The 18,951-nt window shown below is 33.1% G+C and overlaps 2 protein-coding genes across 2 annotated transcripts; one reads left to right on the top strand and one right to left on the bottom strand.

Moving 5' to 3' along the window:
* Nucleotides 1–1,005: 1,005 nt before the first annotated feature.
* On the bottom strand, nucleotides 1,006–18,950 carry mrn (general transcription factor IIH subunit 4 marionette). Its single transcript, XM_085943507.1, has 6 exons — nucleotides 18,670–18,950; nucleotides 17,787–17,891; nucleotides 17,324–17,455; nucleotides 16,744–16,929; nucleotides 14,170–14,347; nucleotides 1,006–1,977 (listed from the first exon to the last, which is right to left on the bottom strand). The coding sequence occupies exons 1-6, from the start codon at nucleotides 18,798–18,800 to the stop codon at nucleotides 1,291–1,293; spliced, it is 1,419 nt and encodes a 472-aa protein (XP_085799633.1). The 5' UTR covers nucleotides 18,801–18,950; the 3' UTR covers nucleotides 1,006–1,290.
* On the top strand, nucleotides 3,297–4,479 carry LOC147074512 (uncharacterized). Its single transcript, XM_085943509.1, has 4 exons — nucleotides 3,297–3,456; nucleotides 3,653–3,760; nucleotides 3,870–3,977; nucleotides 4,096–4,479. Exons 1-4 carry the CDS (start codon nucleotides 3,396–3,398, stop codon nucleotides 4,233–4,235), a joined length of 417 nt encoding a protein of 138 aa, XP_085799635.1. The 5' UTR covers nucleotides 3,297–3,395; the 3' UTR covers nucleotides 4,236–4,479.
* Nucleotide 18,951: the final 1 nt, after the last annotated feature.

The following is an 18,951-nucleotide window of genomic DNA, read 5'->3' as shown; positions in this document are numbered from 1 at the left end:
TGTGAGCTAATAGCTAAATAAATCATAAAAACATGTAATAAAAACTACTGGAATACAACAGAGAAGAAACTAGGTAGGTAAGTAAATTAGAAATACAATCATTGTATATATTTATATAAAATTCAAAAGTAAATTAACAAGCAGGTACTCGTAAGTACCTACCAAAGTAATGACAGCATTGACACTGATCAATATCAAATTAATGTTCTTGTTGAATCTAATAAAATAGGAACATTATTGTGCAATGAATGCTCTGTGAATAATGTGTCTTCTTTTGATCTCGAACCTATACGGCCTTTATATGACAAGCTCACGGTGAATTGTGTTACGGCGAAATGTAATATGTATAATTTACATGTAACCCAAGAATAGAGGTGGCAAAGTGCGGTGGATTGCACCAGTGAAATTGTCAATATGATAATTACGGAGATACACCCGATCCTCTTTTTGCACGGATTTGAAATAACAGTTTAAAAAGTAGCGATTATTTTTTATTTACACTTCTTTTTTTGCTTTAACACAGTTTAAAAAAACTGAAAAGAATAAAAGTATGTATGTATGTACATATTTATCAAAAAATTGCGTTGCAATGGACCGCACGCCACTGGTGCATACATATTATGTTGTCACCGGATGCCTCCCAGATATACATACGTACATACATGGCGTCACTAGTCAGTCACTTCAGGTTTGATACGTGTGCTTCGGCATCAGCGTCATTAAATGTTTCCAGCGATGAGAGTGATTTTTTGCCAGCGCAAAACAGCAGTAAATGGGCACATTTATTGTCAAGTAGCGACACTGAATGAATATATTTCTCTCTGCTAAATCTAATTTAAATCGAAAACTATGTATTTTTTGTACTTATAAATATTTTTATATAAGTATGTACTTATAAATAATAAATAAATTCGATTTATTTTTGAGTTCAAGAATTTCATATTTTGAATAGATTAAGTAATGGAACCTATCTACCATTTTTGTAAGGGCGCCTTATCTTTTTTTACACGGTTTTGTTTTGCACGGTAGTCTTTGGAAAGTATCCCCCGTGCAAAAAGAGGATCGGGTATACATCAATTAACAGATAATAATTTCTTAAAATCACTTAAAATATCACTAACTGGGCACCAGGCCATAAGTCAATATAATATTATATAGTTATATCTTCATCACTCAGAACAATGAAGCCCGTCGTATCATCAATCTATGGATTGTGTTTATTTATCAGCTCACGAGAGTTGAAATCCGACCTAAAAACATTGCATCTATTGAAGATGTGACAGCATTACATCACGAAGTCTTTGAGTATCGCTTCCAGAATTTCTTAACGTCGTCGTGACCGGATTTGGTGACCACCGCGGTCCTGGTGCGGCTGTTCTCCCAGACAAGTACGCCGAGACGGCGGGCGTGCTCCTTCAGGACAACGTAGTCGGCCTGCGATAAGAACTGATTGTACACAACACCCTCAGTGTATGTGAATCGATTCCGTTCGTTTTCCCACAGCTTTATTTGATCCACCACCGTAGGAGGAATGGGGGAAGGCGTCTGGGCGTAGCACTCGGAGGAGAGAGTCCTCGGATGCGAGTGCTGTTCTAAGTACTCGATGATTTGTCGAGCGGTGATGCCGCCGCGTAATGCTTGTCGGACCGACTCCCTCGTCAATACGCCGACCACTAAGTTAGGAAACCGGTACAGAAGTTCGGTGAAAAGGCCGAGCAGAGCCACTTGCAATCCGCTGGCCGTGTAGGCGTACACTCGGTAGTTTGTCTCCACGACAATGTATCCGGCCGGTGAGGGAGTCGACGACGTGGCGGTGAGGGGCGCAGTGGGGGTTCCTCTGGCGCATGCGATATTCAGGGCCAGCCGTGTGGGGTAGAAACGGCCTGCTTTCCGCTTCCTTTGATACACCAGCCCAAACTCTCGCAGATGCTGCAGGAAAATCAGCATGTTGCTGCTCATTCCGTCCGTGCTGTAGTCCTGCAAAATTCATTCAAAGTTATTACAGAAGAAAAATACTTTTGTAAATCGTTCATTACGGCATATAGGTACTACATAATATCGTCGCTGTAGGATTGGTTTGTCGAATAGACCAAATGTCAAATGTTCAAGAGACGAAAAACAAATTTGATTATCCTATATTTAAATTGTTGTTTTTACAGCATATGAATGCTGTTTTCATGACAAAGCAATTTAAAGAAAAGGATGGTTCTGGCCCATTTAGATACAAAAAATCATTCTGCATTCAAAGGTCGATTTCGACAAAAACGGACATTCGACAAACCAATCCTATAGCGACATCAGAAAATCAGAAAATACAAATTTTCCAAACTGGGAGGCATCTTTACCCACAATACAACGATTAATGGAGAGTGTAATGCAAATAAGAGCAAGATACAGACCATATTTAGGCATGTAAGTCCTTAAGATATACACCAAACTTTAAGAGGCCAATTTCGAGGACCTAAGTTCAGAGAGAAAAACATACACTTATTCTTATTAGAATGCCATAAATTAAATACTGAAAATGATGTTGGTAGCCGCAGCAAAATCCTTTGATGGCCGCATGAGAACCACTGCTCTAGAGGCACCTAGCAGAAAAATATGAAGCTTGTAATTTGAGACATTTATATATTTATAAATTTTTTATATATATATATATATATATATATATTTATATATATATATTATTTTTATTAATAAATATGTATCTAAAAACATTGCAAGTTTATCTTTGACTATAAATAAAAAATATTTTTCTTTTTAATGTTTTTGGATACGTATTTATTAGTAAAAACACTTTAAAATGTAATTTATCAACAAAAAATCTCAAATTGCAACCTTCATATTTTCCCGTTAGGTCCCTTTGTTAGGTTGAGTAAAAGTTGGTAATGATATAAATAACCATATAATAATTCTGTGGCTTCAGGGTAAAAGTTCTTAAGTCATATTTTGTTGAAATTGAGATATTAGCGTCATCGTATCACAAACAATCCACTCTATGTGTGGGAAAAACGGCTTATGTCATTCAAAACTAAAAAAAAAAAGATATAGCCGGTGAACATAAGACCATATGTTAAAAATATGATGATCAGTTTTGAGTAAAATTACTTAATTGTACTTAAGCACCTATAAATTTTATCATGATCTGGGTAAAAGTTCTTTAGTGAACTTAGGTACTTTTACTCGCACGAGTGGATACACAACATAATGGTTCAAAATTTTTAAGTCGAAGTAAGATGTTTTACCCACAAACACCAAACGCCTTTCAATTTTGGCGGGTTATTTTGTCTATGCTTAAGTCATTCATTACCAATTATTCTAGTTAGCAACGCGGCTGTCAGTTGTAATGTTATTAAATACATTTACGTTATTTTAAAGTTTCCAATAAAGTCAAAATGTATTCATCAAGATCACAAAGAATAATGTCAATGTTACGTAACCAAGATAATCGCGAAGGTAAGCTTTTTAATCTGTACTTTTCATATTATTTTAGGTTATGTCATGTTTTTGTAATATGACAGTTTGATTGTATAATCGTGGTCTTTTCTAAATTTTAATGATCAAAATAAAATTATTATGAAAAGATCTTTTATATATATTTTTTTATTGTTTCTTATGTTTTAAATTACATGAAAGTATTACATATTTTTAGAAGAATCTCAAAATACAATAGAAGTTAAAAACATACTCATTGACAATGATGTTGTGATTGAAGAACTATATAAGCATGCTGGATCATCTCAGGACCTTCATGATTATGGTGAGAGGGACTTCTTATAATACATTGTTTAAGCATAGATATTCGGACATTATGTATATTTTTTTTATTGTTTCTTGTGTTTTTAATTAAATGTATTAAATATTTTTAGAAGAATCTCAAAATACAATAGAAGTTGAAAATGTACACACTGGCAAGGATGTTGTGATTGAAGAACTGTATGAGCATGCTGCATCATTTCAGGATCGTCATAATTATGGTGAGAGGGACTTCTTATAACACATTGTTTAAGGTTTAAGCAATAGATGTTCAGATATTATGTATATCTTTTTTTATTCTTTCTTGTGTTTTTAATTAAATGTTTTAAATATTTTTAGAAGAATCTCAAAATACAATAGAAGTTGAAAACGTACTCATTGACAAGGATGTAGTGATTGAAGAACTATATGAGGATGCTGCATCATTTCAGGACCTTCATAATTATGGTGAGAGGGACTTCTTATACCACATTGTTTAAGCAATAGATGTTCGGACATTATGTATATTTTAGCATTGTTTGTAATTTTCAGAAGTTGCCGATATTTCTTCACCTTTTTGTAATGTATCAAAAGATCCATTTGATAACAGTGATGATGACATTTTGGATCCAGATTTTCTACCCGTTTCACACATACGCGAAGAAATTTCAACCGACTCTTGGGATGATAATAACAGTAATGCTATTGCGACCGAAAATGCAGCAACTCGTGATATACTAACTGAAGAAAATCAAGCTGATTGTATACCTTATGTCGAATCTAAAAGGTCTAGGGCAATAAGAAAAGACAGGAAAAATAAGAGGAATTCCGGAAAATGTTATGTGACGGAGACTGGTAAAGAAATCCCAGAAAAATATTGTAGAGAACAACTTACGGAGTGTCGCATGAAATGTCAAAATAAATTTGGATATGAGCTGAGGAAGACACTATTTGAGTCATTTTGGGGAATGAATAACAGGGATAGAAGAATCGACTATTTAAATGGTCTTATATCTACACATCCTAAAGTTACTCAAAGACTGCGAAAAAATAGTTTAGGACCTGAAAGACATCGTCCGTCATCACACAAGTACAATTTGAAAATAGATGGGGAACTACAACCGATTTGTAAATCTTGCTTTCAAAAAACTTTTGATGTATCTGATGGATTTATTAAAAATTTACTTTCTAAACGAATGTCTCATACTGGAAATATATTTAAACCGGATCAAAGAGGAAAGCATCCACCCATCAATAAAACTACTGCCGAGAGTACAGAAAAAGTTACACAAAACATTAACTCTTTTCCTCGTTATGAAAGTCATTACAGTCGCCGACACACTCAGAAACAGTATTTGCCTGCAGATTTAAATTTGATCAAAATGTATAATATGTATAAAGAACAGAATACTACCGAGGCAGTTGTGTCATATAGTATTTACAGGAACATTTTCAAGACAATGAAAATATCTTTCAAATTACCACACAATGACTCCTGTAATACATGTGATACATTTAAATTACAAATGAAGCTGTCAAATGACGTCATACAAAAGTCACTGCTGGAAATTGATTGGAATACCCATAAAGAAACTGCAGATAAACATTTTTTGGCCAAATCTAAAGATAAGGCTGAAGCAAAGATTGACGATGCAAAGTCAATGGTTACATTTGATTTGCAACAGGTTTTGCAAACGCCATACATTCAGACCTCAATAATGTTCTATAAAAGACAACTGGCAGTATACAATTTGACTGTTGTCAATGAGCAAGGCATAGCGCATAATTATTTATGGAACGAAACTGTAGCGGGACGCGGTGCCAATCAAATAGGATCGTGCCTATATAAATATTTCAGTACATTGCCGAGAGAAGTTATACATGTAACCATGTACTCAGATACATTCACAGGCCAAAACAGGAACTCTCATATTGCGGCAATGTGTTTTTCCACATTGCAAGCTAGTCCTGCAGTCCAAATAATTGACCACAAATTTATGATAAGTGGCCATTCGCGCATGGAATGTGATACTGCTCACGCTATGATAGAGAAAGAAAAGAAGAAAACAGGTATGATGATACACCATCCCAGGGACTGGGCACAACTTATACGTTCTACCGGAAAACCTGGAAAGTTCAAAGTCACAGAAATGAACCAAGACGACTTTTTTAACTTCAAGTCTTTTTACGACAACGAACTCCATCTCAAAAAAAGAGATGCAAATAACGATAAATTTTTATGGCACGATATCCAATGGATGAGATTCATCAAAGATAAAATCGGTACGTTGTACTACAAAACTTCGTTGGATATCGATGCTCCATTCAAGTCAATCTCATTTCTGCGAAGAATGCGAAACGATCCTGTACTAATACCCAAAAAACAATACTCCGCTATACTTCCGATTTCGAAAGAGAAAAAAAAGGATTTGGTCAGTATACTGCATCTGATTGATCCAATATTTCATGAATATTATAAAAATCTTCCATCAACTTCATTGCAAGAAAAAGGAGAATCGGAATTTTGTGAAGATTAATAATAAATAGGCTTGCGAAGCCTGAATATTAAATTTGTTTATGTTTTTTATTCGTCTAATAAAATTCTAAAATATACATTTTTACTATATGATAACAATAACATTAATAAAATACTGTATTCTTATTATTGCCATACGTTTATTGTTTTTAAATAAAAAAAAGTACCCAAATAAAATGTGTATTATTAAATCTTATTCTCTATATTATGCTGTATTTACGTGGGTAAAATAGCCTAAGTCATAAAACCTTGCTGGGGTAAAATTGCCTAAGTCATATAAAAATAATAATATGGAAAAATATATATTTAAAATACTACAAAATAGTTACCATAATGTAAATTAAAGGATTGAAACAGAAACAAACAATAAATACTTTTACATAGTCAAGTTATGACACTTTGAAATGTGATATATTTTTCAAGTGCCATTATCTCATTTTGACCAAATATGACTTAAGAACTTTTACCCTGAAGCCACAGAATTATAAATTTAAATTTTCAGTAAACTAGTCCTAGAGCATAATGTATAGTTGTCAATGTTGAGCAGCCATTCTAACAAGAATAATAATATTAACCCTTTTACTCCCTCCCACGGGGCCGATATTTCGGCCCACCATACCTATGCGAAAACTCCATCTGGGCCGATCCATCGGCCGAAAGTTTGGAACCAAATTTACGATTTATTCCAAATTTTTTCCCGTCATATTTCGTTCATGTAGACGAAGCATTATATTCACTGTGTGTTGGGTGGTGACTAACATTTATTTTAGTGTCGGCATTGTTTATAATTATGCCATACCCTAATAACTAGACACCGGACATCTGGAGTCCTTTTTTTTTTGGGACGGACTCGAATATTACAACATTTTTTAATTAAAAAATGCGTTAATAATTTATGGAACCTATGTTTTTCAGAAAAATAAGTTGTACGATGTAGTAGGTACAATGAAATATGAAATAAATGATATTGATAATATGTGCAAGAGACTTTATCGATACTTAATTATATAGAAACGCTGCCATTAGTAGATATACTATACTATTTAGAGAAATTAATGAAGCGCTTACGTATAGAGTGGAAGAATTAGTTGTTAATAGTAATATCTATAATATTTAATAATATTCCACTTTTTATATACCTATTATTGAAATCAAAGTTTAAAATTTCTACTAAACTACTTTTATTTTCACTATCAAATAACAAATCACACTTGCTCCCATAATGAGAAGGACCTGACAGCTAGTGTATTATTAAAATCGTACCAAATCTGAATGATTTCGTATATTATGTTGATACTACGAAAATATATAATATGAAAACATATTATTATATTATATGGATTTATGGATAGGTAAAATGGGGAATATCGGACCTACGTGGTTAATGAAACCCTTTAGAAAAAGTTTCGTACGAAAGATACTTCAAATCGTACTTTTGTGTTTCAAGCAAGTGGTTGGACATATTGAGATATTCAATTTTAATATATAGGTAGGTACTGATGTTGTAATGTTTTTTTTGACATTTTGATAGGCCATTTTCAAACACTTTATATTCATCATGCAAAATATGTAAGTACATGCGTTTTCTGTTAATTGCTACTCCCTAATACTATAAATTATATATCATAGTATTATTTCAATGAAATATATAAACCCGATATAATTATTTATTTCGGAAGTTATCAAAATGATACAATCATAATTAGTCGACATTGATACATTGTGTATATATAGTACCTAATACCATTGATAATAAATTATTTTATCAAGAAAATATTAGATATAAATAGGTATAACACAGTTGCAGTGCCTACCATTTGCCTTAACAAGTTGACCTTGGTTCTAATAGTCCATTGCTTTATCCAATCTGGGAGTTCACACATGAAACTATAATTTGATGTTATAGTAATATGGTAGAAAAAACAAAAAAAACTTAACCTGCGCGTTTGTTAACTGATCTACGTATTTTCTTAAAATCCGAGATCACTTCAGTTTTGACGATTATGGATTATAGCTTAAAATTGTTTATTTGTTTTTATTTAGTGAGTAGGTATATTTCGTGATATTTCACATTAGCTGGTTCCATTGTTTACGGGAAATGACGTTTTAACGGGCTTACCTATTGAATGTATTAATAATATGTAATATATTCATTACGGGTTTTCACAAACACTTCAGATAATCAAAATTTGTTTTTTACTTGATCCTTTACTAATAGGTAAGAAGGTTTTAACAATCTTTTATTATGTCAATGTGCATTTACGATCGGTGATGCGCATAGTGCACGAAGAAGCCAGAAGGCATAACCCGGTCGTAAATAATGACTAATAGAATACCTAGTACAAAACATAAATCAATTAGAATTTATTGATTAATATTTTTGCCACTCGTACCCGTTAGATATAGAGACCATTATACCACTTTCCTCTAGAAGGTATATAAGGTACTTTTAAACACTTTGTACATTTTGCATTTTTGTTTATTGTTATTAAATCTTAGTTGATATTATTCTTTTGACTTATTAACTTAAAAATAACAACAATGGATGAAATATAATATTCCTAAATATTATAATATGTCACATATATAATATTGTTTAAGTATATAATATATAATTATCAAGCCTCGATAGCGAAGGCTGCGTGACTAGCAAATGCACTTACGACCTATGTAAACCTGCCGTTCATATTGTTTTAAAAGCACATTGCAAAGATTATCCTTTGCTTTGTAATTTTATTCTTGTAAATCCACGGTATTATAGATGGTTGCACTATTATATCTAAAATGTAAACATAAATTTTTATACAATATTGGTATATACTACAGCTGATGATGATACATACTATCGTATGGAAAATAATTCATTTTTAAGTTGTGGACTTCTTGTACGTATCATGCGACAAAAGCAATAAAATCGTCTTCAAGTTTTTGTCATTGGTCGGGAACCTTTTTTGATACATACACCTATGTGGAATTTTAAACACAGCAAATTTTTCACAGTTTTGAAGTTACGCTATTTCTTAATGTATATAAATCAGTCATTTAATAAATAAGGACAAATATCACCAACAAGTTAGTTCAAGTAAACAATCGACTCCCACGTCCTCTATACTTAATTGACTTTTTATGCAATAATATGTACCTACCTATATTTTGTACTGTTATTCAATTGAAAATGTCCATTAGGATAAAATCGGTTGAATATCAACATTATGGAATAAATGTGGAAAAAGTACGAAAGTACATATAAAGTGTTTTAATGAAATATGTATCTAGATTCTAGGTACTAGTCGTTTTATGTGATGAATAGTTCTTTACACTTTATAATATGTAAGTATTTAAATCAAATACATAATATAATCATATATCAGATAATTACTTTTTAATAACAACATTTAAATATAATGCTAATTATGTCGAATGGCCACCTAATCGGCGCGCCTTTAGCGTAAAATGAATTAAATGGGATGGCGGGACTTTTTTTAACATTACACACCTACAAACTTACCTGTAGAATTGCCAAAATGGAACTACGAATTACCATAGGACGCCATTTTGAAAATTTCATTCGAATGTCAGATTTTGTCCAGTTACTAGTCTTGATTGGGTAGTTTTCGACAATGGCTCCATTTTTTTTGTAGTACATATTCCACTTTTAATCAATAAATTAGGACCGGTTTCGTCCGCCTCAGAGGGACATTTTCAACTGAATCTTCCCTTGTTCAGTTGAAAATATCCCTCTGATGCGAACGAAACCGGTCCTAATTTATTGATTAAAAGTGGAATAAGTACTACAAAAAAATGCGTTTTTTTAATTAAACAACAATAAATATTAACGCAATACAATCTGAAGTATTAAATGGGACGGCGGGACTTTTTTTTAACGTTACACACCTACAAACTTACCTGTAGAATGGCCAAAAATGGAACTACGAACTACCATAGGACGCCATTTTGAAAATTGGTCAAAATTTGAAAAATGTCAGATTTTGTCCAATTACGAGTCTTGATTGGGTAGTTTTCAACAATGGCTCCCCCATCCCATTCTTCAGATAAGTTTGTAGGTCTGTAACATGCATTTTATATACTCAAGGTCTTATAACTAATTTAATCACGGTGAGTAGTTTAGTGTGTGGCATTGCGGATTAGTAGCTCTGGAATATTCTAAATCTAAATATATTAACGTAATACTTAATATTTATAATAAACCTATTCAATAAGTGAAAATCTGAAGTAATATTATACTGCAAACCTTTTAGAAAAATGCAATTACGGCTTATGCAATACACAATATTATAATAGTAGGTATTTTAATTATTCAAACGAATATTTCCAGGGATGTCTCGCATCTACATATGTATTCTATAGACCGTACGCCACTGGTATTTTGAAGAGGAAATTTCTAACGATCAATTTGATGAAATTCTTCAATGTCAATAGTTTATAATCAAATAGACCAGATTGGGCAGAGCATCCTCAAAATACTTAAATATCTAAATAAATAAATAAGTATATGACTTTTTTATCGATATGTAGGTATTGTTGTTTAATTTAATAAAACGCATTTTTTTGTAGTACTTATTCCATTTTTAATCAATAAATTAGGACCGGTTTCGTCCGCCTCAGAGGGACATTTTCAACTGAATCTTCCCTTGTTCAGTTGAAAATATCCCTCTGATGCGAACGAAACCGGTCCTAATTTATTGATTAAAAGTGGAATAAGTACTACAAAAAAATGCGTTTTTTTAATTAAACAACAATAAATATTAACGCAATACAATCTGAAGTATTAAATGGGACGGCGGGACTTTTTTTTAACGTTACACACCTACAAACTTACCTGTAGAATGGCCAAAAATGGAACTACGAACTACCATAGGACGCCATTTTGAAAATTGGTCAAAATTTGAAAAATGTCAGATTTTGTCCAATTACGAGTCTTGATTGGGTAGTTTTCAACAATGGCTCCCCCATCCCATTCTTCAGATAAGTTTGTAGGTCTGTAACATGCATTTTATATACTCAAGGTCTTATAACTAATTTAATCATGGTGAGTAGTTTAGTGTGTGGCATTGCGGATTAGTAGCTCTGGAATATTCTAAATCTAAATATATTAACGTAATACTTAATATTTATAATAAACCTATTCAATAAGTGAAAATCTGAAGTAATATTATACTGCAAACCTTTTAGAAAAATGCAATTACGGCTTATGCAATACACAATATTATAATAGTAGGTATTTTAATTATTCAAACGAATATTTCCAGGGATGTCTCGCATCTACATATGTATTCTATAGACCGTACGCCACTGGTATTTTGAAGAGGAAATTTCTAACGATCAATTTGATGAAATTCTTCAATGTCAATAGTTTATAATCAAATAGACCAGATTGGGCAGAGCATCCTCAAAATACTTAAATATCTAAATAAATAAATAAGTATATGACTTTTTTATCGATATGTAGGTATTGTTGTTTAATTTAATAAAACGCATTTTTTTGTAGTACTTATTCCATTTTTAATCAATAAATTAGGACCGGTTTCGTCCGCCTCAGAGGGACATTTTCAACTGAAGGCATAAAGGCTGAACTGATTTCCCTCTGAGGCGGACGAAACCGGTCCTAATTTATTGATTAAAAGTGGTACAAGTACTACAAAAAATTGCGTTTTATTAAATTAAACAATTATACAATGCAGTTCCACCATGAATTAACAGTTAACAAAATAAAAGATATGTAGGTACTTTTGCGATATCGGTATTGTCACTTGGTAATACTAATAGGTATCAATATGATACATTTAGAACATAAAACGGGTCAGCGGACAAAATCTTTCAATATTTGTATTTATATTAATGGTAGGTACGCAAAAGCTATTCGATATTTAATTATGAAAAACATATTCTACACGCAGTTTATAAAAATGGTTTACCATTACTTACCTGCAATAAAACAAACCATCAATTTTGTAATGCGATCTTTTTAATTGCGATTTGCGAATTTGAATTCGTTTGAAGTGGCCACACTTCGCATTATAATATTGGCAAGACGATTATTTTAATTACAATAATTATCATCGCACCTGAGCTGCCAGAAAAAACAACTGACTAATTGTAGAAATCCATACTAAGAATCATTTGGGCAAAAGTCTCCTTAGGATATTGGATTCGTCCACCATTTTAATGTGTTTTTTTATGGGTTGACGGTTAAAGACTCGAAAGATCCGGCCTTTACTAATAACTCACAAGTCATAATTGCTCTGCTGTCGAACTTGAGACCAAAGAGGGTCATAAAAATAATAAAACATTATTTTTATGACACATTTTAAATTCTGATATTTCTTTTAGTTGTTTTATGATTCATATATCACATTACAAAATGAAATTTGTAATTTTTGAACTAACAATGGATGCCACTGTATTTTTGGTACGATGGTGAAAAAATACATGAATATAAATAATATTATAAATGATTTAGTGCTTTGAGACTTATTTTTTGAAATTACTTCATTCCATATCAGTTAGTCGTCGATACTGTATCGAATTCTCTTGCGATTTCGTGAATTGAATAATATTCTTGAATACCTTGACACTATACGATTTTTTTTGATTACTTTATAAAAATTCTATTTCATAGAGAAATAATAATATGTTTATTTTTTTTTCTGTTACTACATAAGGATAGATTATATTATAAAATTTGATATATCAATTATAAATAAAAAAATTTTGTCACACTTGTTTTGTTGTTCAAACATAGTTTTATCCGTTCATTTCTAAATAAATATTGATACATTATTTTTTTCTTTTGTTTTATTGATGTAAACTATCAATATTATTACTTATTATTGCTTTATACACCATTGAGAACACACAAAAAAAGTTTCAAATTTTTAAAACATGTGTAGAATTAGTTATTTAAAAAAAACTAAATCGACGATTTGTTGTCAAAAAACGCTTGGGAGTTTTCGCATATGCTAGGCTAAATCAGCTGGGAGTAAAAGAGTTAAGAACACATTGATGTACCCAATCTAGAAAAAAATTATTTAATACAAATTGTTGTGTCTACCAGGAAAGTCTGGTGCATTGGAGCGTGTTTTCTCGATCATGAAACACATTTGGTCAGATGACCGAGGCCGTATGCAGGAGTGTACGGTACGGGCGCTACTATACTGCAAATTGAACCTATTTAGCATTACGTGCAACTTTTTTATGAGAAAATTTAAAAAAAAAATGATTAAGTGCTGAAAACATTTCATTCCAGCGAGAGGTACGACTGGTACAATAAATATATAAATTTAAATTTGGGCTGCAGCAGACCTTTTGAATTCTCCTTTTGTAAATACTTTTAATAATAAACAATGTTTGTTGTTTAAATTTGTATCTTTGCCCTATCTCCCGTTCCTGTCCCGGTTTAGAGTTTCATAATTATGATAAGCCTATTTATAAAGATCTTTCAAAGTTGACAATTTATTTATCTGTTTTGAATAATTCATAGTTATAATGTATTTTATATTTAATTGATATGGAAAATTGAAGGCTATATGAAAATTTTAGCTTTAAATTCAGTGTAGAATAATCGTAATACAGAAATGTACTGGTAGCTAAATCAGTAAAGCTTATCACCTGGATGTAGGCTATGAAGTTTCACTTACTACAAAAAATGTTTAATTTTTCTAATAGGAATGTTTCTGAGGCATTCATTCCAATTAATTTTTTCAATAAAGAATGTTGCATTCTTAATTTGTTTTGTAGATATTATTCATTCAAACAAATAATATACCTAATACTTTCATAATTAATTGTTGAGCATAATCTGATTCAAATTTTATTAAAAAGGATTATCTGGGACCGTCAAAAGAAGATGTTTTTCTCTAGTGATTACAAAGACTGACCTTTCCGAGGGTGCTGAAGCTGAGTTGGAAAAGGAAGGCGAGGCAGTGGGCTGGGTCGAGCCCCCTCTGTCCCGCCGTGTGCAAATAGTGCAACAGGAAGAGCCACACCTGCCGGCCCGTCCCGAGCAGGAGGAATTGGAAACCAGCTCTCGTTATCACAGTTGAACCGTCGTCCTCTCTGCAATAAAGATTGAAAGACTGCACTGGTTAAGACTCGTAGTAAGATAGTTGTAACTGATGATATATTATCCTTCATTTAATAAGATGTTGATTAGATTCTTCATGCAACCCAACGGTCACATGGAAAAGATGTGATGCTATGCGTGAGCCGTGTATGTAAATGTAAGTTAGATTTTTAATGTTCCAGCATAAAAATACTTAATTGAAACTGTTCTATTTGTGAGATAATCTTAACGTTGGTGATTCTTAACCTAGAGCTTCGAACAAACATATCGTCGATATACTGGCAGAAAGCTATAAGTCAAAAATCCTTGTTTTGAGAAAATCGACTTTTTCTAAAATCAAGAAGTTTGGAGCTCTCTATTTTTTCACCTAAATCATTATTTATTAAGCCAACCGCTCTATGAAATGCATTAATCATGTAAGAATTCAATTCAAGTATAAGCAAGTATTTTTTGTAATAATTATTGTTGATTTTTTGAATTTGTAAATAAAATGGTGACTTATCGTTTTCTACCAGTACACTTTTGGAGTCAATGGAGTGGCAATAGGCTAAATGTTATAGGTAGTTGGCTAGTAATATACAAGACTCCTAATATTATTATAGAAATGGATTTTTTTACTTGCAATTTTATATAAATTAGGAATTTACACAGAAATAGAGGTATGAAAAAATATCTACTTTGATGACTTTTTTTGTGTATCATTGGTATTTTAATTTCAAATTAAAATAGTCTTTATAATTTTTTTCATACAATCAATACCTAATTAATTATGTCAATTACCGTGTATTTAGGGGAGGATAAAAATAAAAATGGGAATTACATAGTATTTTGTTTATTAATTTGTTTCCAAAAATATTGAAACAAGAGTTAAGTACCTACCTACCTATGATCTATTTTATAAAAAAAAACATATAAGTAATAGTTAATTATGTTAGCCACATTTAATTTTACATAAATTGAGATAAATTACATAAGAGTTATTCCTCTTCCACATCAGAATCAAATTCCGATGGCTCAGGTAATGACGTCCTATCCAATGAAGTTGAAGTAGGCAAATTTTCACACCACGGATGTAGTTCTGGAGGTATAATGTTAGGTACTACGACACATGGCCAACAAATCTTTATTTCTTCTTAGAAATACATAATTACGAATGACACGCGCTCTACCTTCAGCAATTCGAAGCCTCCGTATCTTTGGTGCATTGCTGTCAATATTTCCCAAAATAAAATCTTATTTGCGCTCAAAACTGCCTGATGCATATAAAATCAACTGTCAATCGATGAGTAGAATGCGCGGGTGACGTACGCAATTTAGTTAAGTTGGTACAAATAGCCTAGCAGTCACATAAATGTGTACAGCCAAAAAGATATAAGTCACGTTGACGTTTTTGTGCAGCTATAGAAATATTAAATCTCTACAGTCATAAAACTTTAAGTGTACTTATAGTTTTTTTCCAGTAAGAAATGCGAGCATAATTAACTTAATTCGTATTGACATCTTTAAATTACGAAAACAATAAATGGAATATGAATAAGCTTGTTTTTCCAGACGATAGAGCGTGTTAAAATCAATCAAGTTGCATTATTAGGTCAAAACAGCTAAATTTTGACTTAACGTTTTCTGCCAGTATACCGACGATATAGAATATACAAGTTTTAACTTGTTGACCGTGGAGCATTTTATTATTATTTAATTACCACATTTAAATAACATGCTAATTATATCGAATGGCCAAATAATGAATTCTGAATGGTTTGTAAATGAGTTAAGTTATGAACGATTATGATTATCATCAGGAGGGCGACAGCCTGGGGTGTGTCCTGGTTTCCTTTAACAGCACTCCATGTATTTCTATCAAAAGTGGTCACTTTCCAATTTGATACCCGGCATATATGGCAGGCATTCGTAATGCAGGATAGGCAGAGAATTTTTCTCTCCTTGCGAACATGAACCAATAATATTAATATCATATAATATTAGGTCTATCAACTTGGTGGCCTGTAGGAGAAGAGATAGGATACAAATACATTGGCTGATATCGGTGTTACCAACCGTACTGTTGTGCAAGTTGTGAAATACGACTGCGTAGCAAAATTTTCAACTGGATGGTATCAAATCTGGTTCTGAAGATACAATTTTTAATTTGAAAAAAGAACTTGGTCGCTATAGAAAGAAACCTAATAATATGGCACGTACTATAATTTTTAATAAGTATAATTAAATTAAGTATGATTTCAATCCACTTTTTGTAAAATGTACTATAAAAATTGTGTGCAAAAAAGATGGCAACACTGACCGAATTGGAGAACAGCAACTTTGAATTGGGACATGTGAAAAGAATTGAGTTGAAGAAAATGACTTTTATGTAATCAAATCATTTAATTACCTAACCATGAGTCCGGCGTGCAGTAGAATTCGAACTGCATCGATGCTGATACCTTCCGTTTGCTGACTCCCTACCATGTAATGCAGCACACACTCCCATCGCTCCAGAGCGTAGCCATCGAGGAACGCCGCATCACGCGAGTGCCCATCTTTTTCAAGACTTCCCGACATGCTCCATGCTCTCCCACTATAAAAGCAGTTCACATCCATGAAAATTTAAGTAAATGTAATTAGCATCATTTTTATTATAATAATTTTCCAAGTTGACGAATTAAATCATCATCATCGGCACTACAACCTAATGTGGGTCTTGGCCGCCTCCAGGAAACGTCTCCACTCCCCTCTGTCTGCCGCAAGCTCCCTCCACCGCCTTAGTCTCAGGGATGCTGTGTGTCTTTCTATACAGTCCAGCCACCACAGTCTAAGTCTCCCGACCCTCCTTTTCCCTTCTGGTCTGTTGAAGAGAAGCCTCTTTGGTGGTTGGGTGTATTCCATCCTTGAGACATGGCCTGCCCAACGAAGGCGCCCCACTTTCACGTGTGAGACTATGACGAATTAAATAATAACTCAAATATACAAACCCTCCGAGAAGTGCCACTTTTAAATTTCTCTTGAATGAGGATGAGAGAGTCCACCCGGGCAATCCTCCAGGAATTGCGGCTTCTCTCCACACCGACAGTTCATTGAGACACTCACAAACTTCAGTGTGTTCTCTGCAACAGAACGAAAAATGAATAACATTCACCGTGTAGTACAAATGTGATCTATGCCACAACCACCTTGCTCAGAGGCCTGGAGCAGAAGTTGGCGGTATCTTAATATTGCTGATTCCGGATCTTGGATCCATGGGTTGCTGCGCTCTGACGTACGACGCCGCATTGCATGCATGGCAGGGGCAATAGACCAGAAAAACGCAGTTGTTTTTTCCAAATATCAAGTGGGGCATGGAAATAACCAGATAGACTCCAGAACATTGGACTTGGTAGGCGGTTTTACCGCGAAGCAAATCCAAATCATAATTAGCGAGGATTGGGTTTCACTTACTTAGAAAATGTTTGTGAGCCCCACGACGCGACTACCGCTTGCGGAACTGGTTGCTCCACAAATAAAAGTCTAATAACATAATGACGCCCCAATTCTGGAAGATCTCTGAAACATAAAAAAACCCTTAGACAACTTCGTAAATGGAAATTTCAACAACTGTCGACATGTAATTTCATTGACAATCACAGTATTCATAAATATGAAATACACTCGACATTATTGTTGTATGAAATGATCGCAGTGTGTAAAAAATAAAAAGTCCCTCATAAATTCTCATGCACATATAAACTGAGTTCGCAAAAGAGGATGAAAGTGGATGATAACTGAAATAATTGTAACAATGGTCTTGGAAATATCTGCATTCATTATTATTACGTGAATATTGCTATAGTCTGTTATCTTGTCTACAGAGTTAGTAGCATTTTCTTTCCTGACTGCCGCATCCTGGGGCTGGTTGGTTAAGGTCAAGGATGGTTCACTTCCGGGTGCCAATCGTGGAACACAAAATTCATGGCAACAGGCTTTCTCTATCGGGTGTAGTATAACAGGGTACAGTTCTCAAGTGTGGAAAAATATGGGATAAACTTAAATACATATTGCTATTTTTAACAGTTACGTTTGTCTGATAATATGCATTAGAGTTTCTCACGTAAACATAATATTTATTGAATATTTGCGGTTATATTATATCGCTAATGTCCCTTCATTTTATGGTCTAAAGTTATAAAGCGGACCCTGCTTCAAAAATGCTGCCACACCCAGTAGAGTAAGCCAGTTGCTATTAATTTTGTGTACCTTGGTGTAAACTCAAAGTTGCTGCCCCCCGTTGCTATAAAATGTTTTAAGTAGCTATACATGTTACCGTTACAGAAACCGTAGTTACCTATATACGGCGAGACAAATCGTTGAGTGATTGTATAGAGAATCCAACATCTGCGGTGTTCGTGTTTTCAAATATTCGTGCAAATCCTTGCATTGTAAGTTAGCCGGTTGAGTCCCTGATGTCTCAGCCATGATAAACAAATTCAATGGCAATTGCGATTACAATATATTCACAAGAATTATTACAGAACATAATGTATCCAAATATTTATTATATTATATTATTCCAAATATTATGAAGACGACGAGAAGTGTAGGTGAGAAAATGACATTTTAACGAATG

The sequence above is a fragment of the Rhyacophila brunnea genome, unplaced genomic scaffold, assembly GCF_057557595.1.
Source record: "Rhyacophila brunnea isolate RB1 unplaced genomic scaffold, BYU_Rbru_1.0 scaffold_16, whole genome shotgun sequence".
NCBI lineage: Eukaryota > Metazoa > Arthropoda > Insecta > Trichoptera > Rhyacophilidae > Rhyacophila > Rhyacophila brunnea.
This window is presented reverse-complemented; position numbering and strand designations above follow the sequence as displayed.

Bases quoted from the DNA above. Each gene is read 5' to 3' on its own strand.
- mrn (XM_085943507.1), bottom strand. From the start codon at position 18,800: ATGGCTGAGACATCAGGGACTCAACCGGCTAACTTACAATGCAAGGAT. The intron at 16,930-17,323 runs GTTTGTATATTT...CTGCTTTTATAG, and splicing joins AAAGTGGCACTTCTCGGAGG to TGGGAGAGCATGGAGCATGT. The intron at 1,978-14,169 runs GTCAGTCTTTGT...TGAATTTTGCAG, and splicing joins GCTTCAGCACCCTCGGAAAG to GACTACAGCACGGACGGAAT.
- LOC147074512 (XM_085943509.1), top strand. From the start codon at position 3,396: ATGTATTCATCAAGATCACAAAGAATAATGTCAATGTTACGTAACCAA. The intron at 3,761-3,869 runs GTGAGAGGGACT...AAATATTTTTAG, and splicing joins TCAGGACCTTCATGATTATG to AAGAATCTCAAAATACAATA. The intron at 3,978-4,095 runs GTGAGAGGGACT...AAATATTTTTAG, and splicing joins TCAGGATCGTCATAATTATG to AAGAATCTCAAAATACAATA.